The 9,998-nt window shown below is 32.7% G+C and overlaps 2 protein-coding genes across 2 annotated transcripts in view; both read left to right on the top strand.

The window, feature by feature from the left end:
- The window catches only part of LOC111696693 (uncharacterized), a 10,250-nt gene extending 5,831 nt beyond the window's left edge, over positions 1 to 4,419 (top strand). Inside the window, exons 6-10 of the mRNA XM_023466394.1 lie at positions 1,092 to 1,222; positions 2,301 to 2,371; positions 3,012 to 3,084; positions 4,031 to 4,148; positions 4,402 to 4,419. Of these exons, the coding sequence (XP_023322162.1) occupies positions 1,092 to 1,222; positions 2,301 to 2,371; positions 3,012 to 3,084; positions 4,031 to 4,148; positions 4,402 to 4,419 (411 nt within the window). The remainder of the gene's footprint in view (positions 1 to 1,091; positions 1,223 to 2,300; positions 2,372 to 3,011; positions 3,085 to 4,030; positions 4,149 to 4,401) is intronic.
- Positions 4,420 to 5,952: 1,533 nt separating this feature from the next.
- LOC111696699 (uncharacterized) lies at positions 5,953 to 9,865 on the top strand. Its single transcript, XM_023466402.1, has 6 exons — positions 5,953 to 6,057; positions 6,849 to 6,952; positions 7,905 to 7,996; positions 8,637 to 8,726; positions 9,258 to 9,330; positions 9,716 to 9,865. The coding sequence occupies exons 1-6, from the start codon at positions 6,048 to 6,050 to the stop codon at positions 9,773 to 9,775; spliced, it is 429 nt and encodes a 142-aa protein (XP_023322170.1). The 5' UTR covers positions 5,953 to 6,047; the 3' UTR covers positions 9,776 to 9,865.
- Positions 9,866 to 9,998: the final 133 nt, after the last annotated feature.

Below are 9,998 nucleotides of genomic sequence, written 5' to 3'. Positions count from 1 at the left end.
AAATTTTTATCATTCATAAACCTTCCCTGTGGTGACGTGATGTTCCACAAAAAATTTGGGCCCGATCGGTTCAGCCGTTTTGACGTTTATTGGATACAAACAGACAGACAAACAGACAAACACCAAGACAAGCTAAATTTATTTTTTTTATTTTCAATACTTTCATTTAAAACTTAAATCACGCCCAGGACTAACCAGGGCGAGAAAGACATGCATTCGGTTTCTACGATTTAAAAATCATGTGTTAGTCTGTAACAATCTCGAAACGGAACTGTCTATTTATACTTTTCCATTTAACCGCATATGCCAACAAAAACGAATAAAAAAAAAGGGGGATCATCTTTTTATTTAATTTGTCAAATTGTGATCAAATTGTGGTCTGCAGTTCTCTGAGACAAGGATCAAACCGTTATATCCGCGTGAGATAATGTCTTTTTAGTTCAAATGCCTAATGCAATAAAAAAATATATAAGTGAGTTGAACTTCTCTTAGCAGCCTGAATCTTTGTGCGTAAAAACATCCTACTCTGGCAAAGAGAATAGAATATATATTAGAGGGGAATTTACTAGAAAAAAGTGTAAAACGGCTATTTTGTTGTATTGTTTCCATACTGCAGGTATAATTAACATATTTATGCTATAAAACCTTTTGGGCCCTAGAATATCATTTTATAGAAAATTTAAAATTGATATTAAAAGAAAACCAAATTATGAAAAAGGCTGGTTTCATAATTGACCAATGATCATTTCACATAGACTCTATGCCTTTTACTTTACAAACGATGATTTTCCGTTATAACTATAAATAAAATGATGTTTTATTCACCTAATTCATTTTATAAAGTTTATTTAACAGCTTTAACAAATTTGAAATTGAAATGGATAGTCTAGGGAACATACTGTATTAATGTACTCTACTGCACATAATTTGTGAACATTTACATGATTTGTACACTTTGAACTCCCTTTACGGCTGAAAGGGAATAAAAAAGATCACCGAAAGATTCTTTAAATTTCTCTCTTATATATATTCTATTCTCTTTGTACTCTGGTGTACGTATAATGATTATGAATCATATTTAACAAATTAAGGGACCTTGCGCTTCTGGGTTTGGAGTTTGTTGTTATTTTGAGTACATGTGCTCGAGTTCTACATCTGAGAACGGTACATACTTCGTGAACCCGGCTACTCCTCATCCTATGTGCAATCTCATGATAAACAGGTATTAAAGATTGCAATGCACATTTTACAACGGTTTCCTTGGATACTTGATCCAAACAAAAACGTGGAAGATACCGTCGTTATCCTCACTAAAAAAATTGTTTAGTTATAATAATTTCTCCATTGCTACTTGTCAGTGAGAAACTCGCAAGTTGCACTTTTAAGAAACCGAAAAAGAAAATAAACAATTTAAAGGAACAAAAACATGGATATCCAATTCATACTACAGTTTTAAATAAGACATTGCCATATTTTAATGGAGGGCAACTTAAAATTACGCTTACAGTCCACTAGGCCTGGGTAAAGTTCTGGTTTTTGAAAATTTACTTTATCTTGCGGTAAGGAATGCTAGTTCATAATTTGTAAATGAACAAAAATGAACGGATGTAGGATGTAGGGTGGCCAGCGAAATGGGAAAATCGTTTCATGAATCGCCGAAAATTTCGCATTTTTAGCACTTCGTTTGTAGAAACATTTTGTTTTGATTTGAAATTAAAGGATTGTTCAAATATTTGGCTAATGTTGGAGGTATAGAAATTAAATAAACAAAAGTGCGCTTGCATATTTAGTTCATGTAATGGTAATTGTAATGGTAAACATACATAAATATACAGCTGGTTACCCATTGCAAACACGACCAATTTATTATTTTAAATGAAGAGTACTTTATGATCTGGCAAAGAACGAAAAATGTTTCCAGTTGCAGAGAATATGAGTTTAAGGAAAAGGAAAGTTAAATATTTATTGTTATTTAATATAACTGGTGGTGGATTGTTAATATTTTTCAACGATGAACTAACAACTTTTAGAAATGAAAATTACATATTTATTTGTAATGTTGTAAAATAAAATAAGCTTTCAGGGTTGTGAAAAAGATAGAGGTATTTGTCGTCATTACAGTCGCCATCTATGTGCAAACCTTTTGTTGGTGTCTATAAAGTTCAATCTTATACTAGAATAGGACACGACACAGTAAATTATAATTAAGGTATTATCCTTTTATCCAAAGTTAGTGTAAATGTCGTTTTCTTTTGGCACTATGCATGTCGTCTTTCTTTGATTATTTTTTATATTTACAGAATGAATGACGATATCTGTCAGATCAAACTACAACTCGACGTATTTGAGATTGCTGGACCTGATGACAAAGGTGAAATCATATGTCAAACATTGTAAAACATTTGAATGACGAGTGTTCAAGGGGTGACTGCATTTTCAGTTTTCTAAACAATGCATTTAGGGTGCTTCGTGCCCCCTTTCCTATGAACAATTTCAGCTTTTTTAACGTAAAAATAAATGAATGAAATAAAAAAATAATGAATGTTAACATTTACTTTCATGTTTGTCTGCTTGTTTGCTTGTCATATCATAACTCAGAAACCCCTTAACTGATTTTCCTCAAATTTGATTGGAGAACTCGGGAGTCCCGCGGGAATGTTCTTAACTTGGTTTTGAGATTATGAGTTAAGTGGGTCGACATTAATGGCGATTATTTTGTTTCCAGGTAAAATCATTCAAGTGCGGATAAACGGCGGAGTAACTTTTAGTAACCTTGGCAGCGCTGGGTTTCCAAGCTAGTAAAACAATATATAAAGTATTTATCTAAAAGTTTTTTGTTTGTTTGTCTGATCATAACTTGCAGAAACCCCTGGACCGATTTGTTACCTGGCAAAGCTGGGTTCCCAAGCTTGTTTACATAATAAAGTTATGTTGTTATGTATTTGACTGTCAAATTAAGCGTTGTATATTAACACTGACAGTTTGACACTTCAATCAAAAATACTTTTTAGGAGAGTGTTCTGATGAATTCTTTCTTGTAACTGGTGGTAGCCCCGTCCCACCAATCTGTGGTCTAAACTCAGGGTAGGCTTTAAAACTGCTTGAAATTATAAAATAAAAAAGAAAAAGAAAATTTTTATATTTTTATATTTTTTTACTTCATGTTATTCATGAATCCTTCTCAATTTTTGCAAAAATTTCTATCAAAAATATGTTTTGATATTTAAATTACTAGGCTTTACGGGCGCTTCGAGCACGTCTCCTATTTTAACTTTTAACTGTGGCTATCTATGAGCATCTTCTCTTTGTACAAATAAAAAAAAACATTTAAAAACTAAAAATCACCGATTTAATAATATTTTTCGGTGGATTTACAAATATTAAATACTTTTGGACACAGTTTTTTGCAATTTTGAGCATCTTCCCTATGGGGTCATGTGAGGTCACACACAAATCTTTGGCCCGATAGATTTTACGCACATTGTTTGATCTAATAACGATTGTAATCAAATCCCAACAAATCAATTGACAAGAACGTTAATGGATTAGATATGCATACATTTATGCAAAATTATTTCTTTGCTTATGATGTTACAAAAGATGACATTAGCTCACATCTGAAAAAAGTATACAAAAGAGATGCGTTACTGATTCACAAATTCAGGTTTATCCTTATATTCAATAAATGATTAAATAACTTTTGAAATTAGATTTAATATTATTAATTTGTGTTCATATATTTAGCACCAAACATTCACTATTGTGTTAAATAACTGCGGTTTTAATGTCGATTGTTGAACGCTCAAGCAACCAAAATAATCAATGGCGTAGTCTAATGCAGATGTACATACAGTACACAAAAGTCAGCAAAATTTCTATTGCATTTATAATTATTATATTATATTATTATATTATTATTTATCATATTTATGTTTATATTATAGAGAACCTTTGAATTCAACTGTTTTGACATTTATGACAAAAAGACAGACAAGAAAAGTAGATATATAGACGTGTTTTGTGTTTCTAGGCAGCATCTAATCTACTCTATAACCCCTGACAGTGGCCCTTCTCAGCTCTCTGTTATCCTTTCAGTTTCTTCTACGATGTCCTCCAATGCCAGACTTTGGAACATTAGAATATATCAGGTTAATACAAAACAGAGATGGATGCTTTCGGCTATTTTTATAATTTGTTCGTTCATGGTTTGTTAACAACCAAATTCGTTTTTTTTCAGTCGTTCAGAAAAATTCTTTCATATAATTATCGTTAATTTTTCATAATTTTTTTTCGTTTTCTAACTGAACGATCGTTCAATAAAACAATTTGTATAATGAGGTCGATGGTACAGTAAAATCGTTCTTTTCATAAAATTTTTCTTTTTAAAAGTTTGCTATTAAGAGATCGTTTGTTCAATAAAAACATACGTTTTTCAAAAGTTCGTTCAAATAGGTCGTTTGTTAAAAAACACATCGTCCTTTAAATTTTGTAGAATAATATCGTTCCTGTTCGAAATTAATCAATTTAAAAGTGTCTCCTGTACTTTAGGTCCAGGAATTCTGAAAACATGATTTGGATTTAACTAATCTTTTATTTTTGAAAGTTTTTGTCAAACAAAGTTTTCGACACTTGACAATTAACAAAATTATGTAAAATCTATATAAAGGGCTACCAACCTATATAAAGGGCTACCAACCTATATAAAGGGCTACCAACCTATATAAAGGGCTACCAACCTATATAAAGGGCTACCAACCTATATAAAGGGCTACCAACCTATATAAAGGGCTACCAACCTATATAAAGGGCTACCAACCTATATAAAGGGCTACCAACCTATATAAAGGGCTACCAACCTATATAAAGGGCTACCAACCTATATAAAGGGCTACCAACCTATATAAAGGGCTACCAACCTATATAAAGGGCTACCAACCTATATAAAGGGCTACCAACCTATATAAAGGGCTACCAACCTATATAAAGGGCTACCAACCTATATAAAGGGCTACCAACCTATATAAAGGGCTACCAACCTATATAAAGGGCTACCAACCTATATAAAGGGCTACCAACCTATATAAAGGGCTACCAACCTATATAAAGGGCTACCAACCTATATAAAGGGCTACCAACCTATATAAAGGGCTACCAACCTATATAAAGGGCTACCAACCTATATAAAGGGCTACCAACCTATATAAAGGGCTACCAACCTATATAAAGGGCTACCAACCTATATAAAGGGCTACCAACCTATATAAAGGGCTACCAACCTATATAAAGGGCTACCAACCTATATAAAGGGCTACCAACCTATATAAAGGGCTNTGAAACATCGCAAAATTTAATGCGGGTAGCTGTAGATAGAAATTCAGGTTTAAATAAAGTCAAAAGTGACACTGTACAGTTTACCATTGGATCATACAGTGAAACTAATAGAAAGGAGCAATTTCAGATGTTGGTAATGAACAAAATTAATTGAAATTTAATAAACATATTAAAGATATATGAAAAATATAATTATTTTATATATATAATATATGAAGTAATATAAATGAACTTTAAAATTCTTAGATTTAAAGTGGGAATACAGCAGGAACTAACCGTCTATCTAACCTAGATTATTCTATCTTTATCCTAGATTGGTAGTGGGAATACAGCAGGAACTAACCATCTATCTAACCATAGATTATTCTATCTTTATCCTAGATTGGTAGTGGGAATACAGCAGGAACTAACCATCTATCTAACCATAGATTATTCTATCTTTATCCTAGATTGGTAGTGGGAATATAGCAGGAACTAACCATCTATCTAACCTAGATTATTCTATCTGTATCCTAGATTGGTAGTGGGAATACAGCAGGAACTAACCATCTATCTAACCTAGATTATTCTGCCTGTATCCTAGATTGGTAGTGGGAATAATGCAGGAACTAACAATCTATCCAACCTAGATTATTCTATCTGTATCCTAGATTGGTAGTGGGAATATAGCAGGAACTAACCATCTATCTAACCTAGATTATTCTGCCTGTATCAGGATGTCATCAGGTAAATGTCATGAGAAAACTATTTTTTGTTAGAAATCATAAATCGTGGGACCAGGNCTGGGGGGTCCTAAAGGGGCTTTGTAATTTCATGCAAAGGTTACAATGCTCGATTCACAAAGATACCCTTCAAAACCATTCTCCAATAAATAATGTGGAAGATACTGTCGTTTTTCTTGTTTAAAAAAGTGTTAAAATCTTAATATTACAATAGTTTTGCGCGTCTGCAGTATAAATGCGGAAGTAACTTTTTGTAGAGAAACCACAATAGAAAAATAATTAGCTCTATAAATTAAAAAAATTTAAAACTCCTATAATACTTAACCAGGCAAAGCTATCAAGGCTGGTGCCGTTGTGAATCAGGTTGTATCATCTTTGCATTAAAAATACGCTTACAAGTTACAGGAGGGGAGGGAGGCCAACCACATCAATCTCTAGTCCGAACCACATTCTTCCCTAACGTCGCCATATTTTTAAAAAATGTATTTATTTTCAAGGATCGGACACTTAAAAAAAATAATTGAAAGGACGAGGATTTCGATGTGGTTCGGACGAGAAAATGATGAGAATGTGGTTCGGACTAGAGATTGATGTGGTTGGCCTTTCTCCCCTCGTTACAGTCCCTTAAAAACGCCCATAAATGCCGAATATATTTCATTTGTATTCCTGATTCCCCCCTTCAATTTTTTTTAAAAAGCATAAAAATCTGAAAAAATGGTGAATCTTAAAGAAAAGGCTACAATCTACATGACTTGTTCCAGATAGAGTGGTGCTAAACACCCTGAATTTGTTTAGGATATTGCGGAATACGATGGTCCCAATATCCCAGTGATAGTGTATCCTTTACTCTTAGTGGAGATAGTAGTATTCTGACTACCACTTCTCCGCAGAAAGTACAGGTATAAACTTCATTAAACTTCACTAGGAGATAGTAGTATTCTAACAACCACTGCTCCACTAAAAGTTGAGGTAAAAATTTCATTAACTCCGCTATGTTAAAAGATATTAGTATTCTTTAACTACCACTTCTCCGCTGAAAGTACTAGTATAAACTCCATTAAACTCCACTAGGTATTCTAACGACCACTACTCTACGGAATGTTACAGGTATAAACTCTATTGAACTCCACAAGGTAGAGATATTAGTAATTTAACTACCACTACTCCACTGAAAGTATAACAGGTATAAACTCTATTTAACGCCACAACGTGAAGATATTAGTATTCTAACTACCACTACTCCACTGAAAGTACAGGTATAAACTCCATTAAACTCTACAAGGTGGAGATAGCAGTATTCAAAGTTCCACTACCTCACTGAAATAACAGGTATAATCTCCAGTAAACTCCACTAGGTGGAGATAGCAGTATTCAAAGTTCCACTACTCCACTGAAAGTACAGGTATAAACTCCAGTAAACTCCACTAGGTGGAGATAGTAGACCAGTATTGTAAATTCCACTACTCCATATAATATTAATAATAATAATAATAATAATAATAATAATAATATATTAGTATGTTTATGACTATGCACGGTATATAAATGTATGTACACTGTACAGAATGTAAAGTACGGGATACTGCATTTGTGTACGACTATGTACGGATATATAAATGTATGTACACTGTACAGGATGTAAATTACGTGGATAATGCATGTGTGTACGATTATGTACGGATATCTAAATATATGTACATTGTACAAGATGTAAAGTACGTGGATACTGCGTGTGTTTACGATTATGTACGGATATCTAAATATATGTACACTGTACAGGATGTAAAGTACGGGAATACTGCGTGTGTGTACGATGATGTACAGATATCTAAATATATGTACACTGTACAGGATGTAAAGTACGGGGATACTGCGTGTGTGTACGATTATGTACGGATACCAGGTGGAAGTGAGGATGGGTCAACTCACACCTCCAGGGAAAGGTAAACAAAGCAAAACAAAAAAATCTTTTCCAAGTTTAGAAATTCAAATTTAAATTTTCATTTCTTGTTCGTCTTATGAATTCAAAAATTTTGCAACAGATAAGAATATTTTTATTTACTGCAGTCTCATTCTTCGTGAGCCTTTGGTTGGATAACCCATGAATTACAACATGAAGCAATTATAGCATGCACAGCAGCACAATCATAAAATTGTAAATTGTTTATTTTAAATGAAATTACAATGATATATTCTTTGGAGAAAAAAAAACAGTGGTAGCGGGTAAACGAGAGATTGAGACACAGCTTAGACTCTTCATAGTTTAGAATAAGAAATTAAAAATATTTTTTCCCATAAATTTTATTGCTTCACCATATCGTTGTTTCATCGCTGGAAAAACAATTTCTTTTACAAAACTCTTTTTCCTTCAACAATAAAAATTACACATTGTTTATGTAAAGAAAGAAACAAATCGCATTTCTTATTCTGAACTACGTCTTTATTGAGTTTTGACTATAAATAAAAACCGCTTGTTCGACCGCTATCGTTGAGTTTTTTTTCTCTAAAGAATATATCATTGATATAATTTATACTATTTGCTTTATGTGTAGTTTACTGGAAAAAGATTATATATTATTTTAGATTTTGTGGGTTGGCTCTAGGATTTTGCCGGGTGCAGACTGGGAAAACTGTTGATTGTGCTGCTGCACTGGGATCTGTTATATCATACAGGAACCGCCATTTTGACAAGACATCAACGCCATTTTGACAAGACATCAACGCTATTTTGACTAGACATCAACGCCATTTTGACAAAACATCAACGCAATTTTGACAAGACATCAACGCCATTTTGTCAAGACATCAACGCAATTTTATCAAGACAAACGCCATTTTGACAAGACATCAACGCAATTTTAAAATATTCATTACCTAAATCATGGTATTTTGTTTTGTAGGCCGAAGCAATAGTAATCTTTTAACGAATTTCTAAAACAATTTGCAAAAGCATGATTAAAGATGGCACTATCATGCTCTCCTATATTTACAAAACAGAAATGTCAATAATCGGCATTTTTTTCAAACAGCTGGCAATACCATGAAGAGAAAAGTTAGAAAAATCAGAAATCAGCAACCTGTGGTTTATATCAGCTGTGACTTACTAGTAATTTCCCAAAGTCGTTTCTGCCTTATAATAAAAATTCATAGAATCCGCGCAAGATGGAGCTAATAAACTGATTAAAAATGGAGGTATCTTTTTAGCAAACCCTTCCTGCTAGGCGTAGTTACTGATGGAGAGGAGGGTGGTCCAACTACTGCAAACAATTCACCTCAGGTATACAATTATATACTTCCCAGGGACAAGATTTAATTTACCATTACCGAGATTTAGGTATATTAGTATAAAACCAAATGACAAATTGTCAAGACGACATTTTATAAATTCTTTCGATGGCTCCGAAGTTTTGGGTTAAACTGTACGTTTAAACTTGAATATTATTCCATCTCTTTCATTATTTGCTCTGAAACTTGCAATCCAAAGGTTTATTAGAGGTGGGAGGGACTATTGGGGCTTCACGCTCCACCCTAGACAAATTCTTTTATATTCCCTTGATTTTGTTATATATATATATTTCCTTAATTTTGTTATATATATATTCCCTTGATTTTGTTTTATATGTATATTCCTTTGATTTTGTTTTATATAAATATATTTTCAGGATAAAGGAAATCGTGGTTTTAAGCTTGTATATAACCAACAGCCCTGTATGACTGGATGATAGCTTTTATGTTCAAATTATAACAAATAATGACAAATAAATATTTAATGAATTGTATAAAGTTTTGTCATAATATAAGACGACATTTAATGGAGTGTTTTATTTACAAATAGGGATGAAGTGTCTAAATTTTCAACGTGGATAAAGTCACAATTATTCCTAGAAATCTAGAATATTCGATGTACAATTTATATTCTGTCATTTTTAGAAAATAAATATTAAT

The sequence above is a fragment of the Eurytemora carolleeae genome, unplaced genomic scaffold, assembly GCF_000591075.1.
Source record: "Eurytemora carolleeae unplaced genomic scaffold, Eaff_2.0 scaffold225, whole genome shotgun sequence".
In the NCBI taxonomy this organism is placed as follows: domain Eukaryota; kingdom Metazoa; phylum Arthropoda; class Copepoda; order Calanoida; family Temoridae; genus Eurytemora; species Eurytemora carolleeae.
The sequence above is the reverse complement of the archived record's forward strand: the minus strand, read 5'-3'. Positions and strand labels throughout refer to the sequence as shown.

Coding starts and splice junctions, on each gene's coding strand:
- LOC111696699 (XM_023466402.1), top strand. Junction 7,997..8,636: donor ACTCACACCTCCAGGGAAAG/GTAAACAAAGCA, acceptor ATATTATTTTAG/ATTTTGTGGGTTGGCTCTAG. Junction 9,331..9,715: donor CTGCAAACAATTCACCTCAG/GTATACAATTAT, acceptor ATATATTTTCAG/GATAAAGGAAATCGTGGTTT.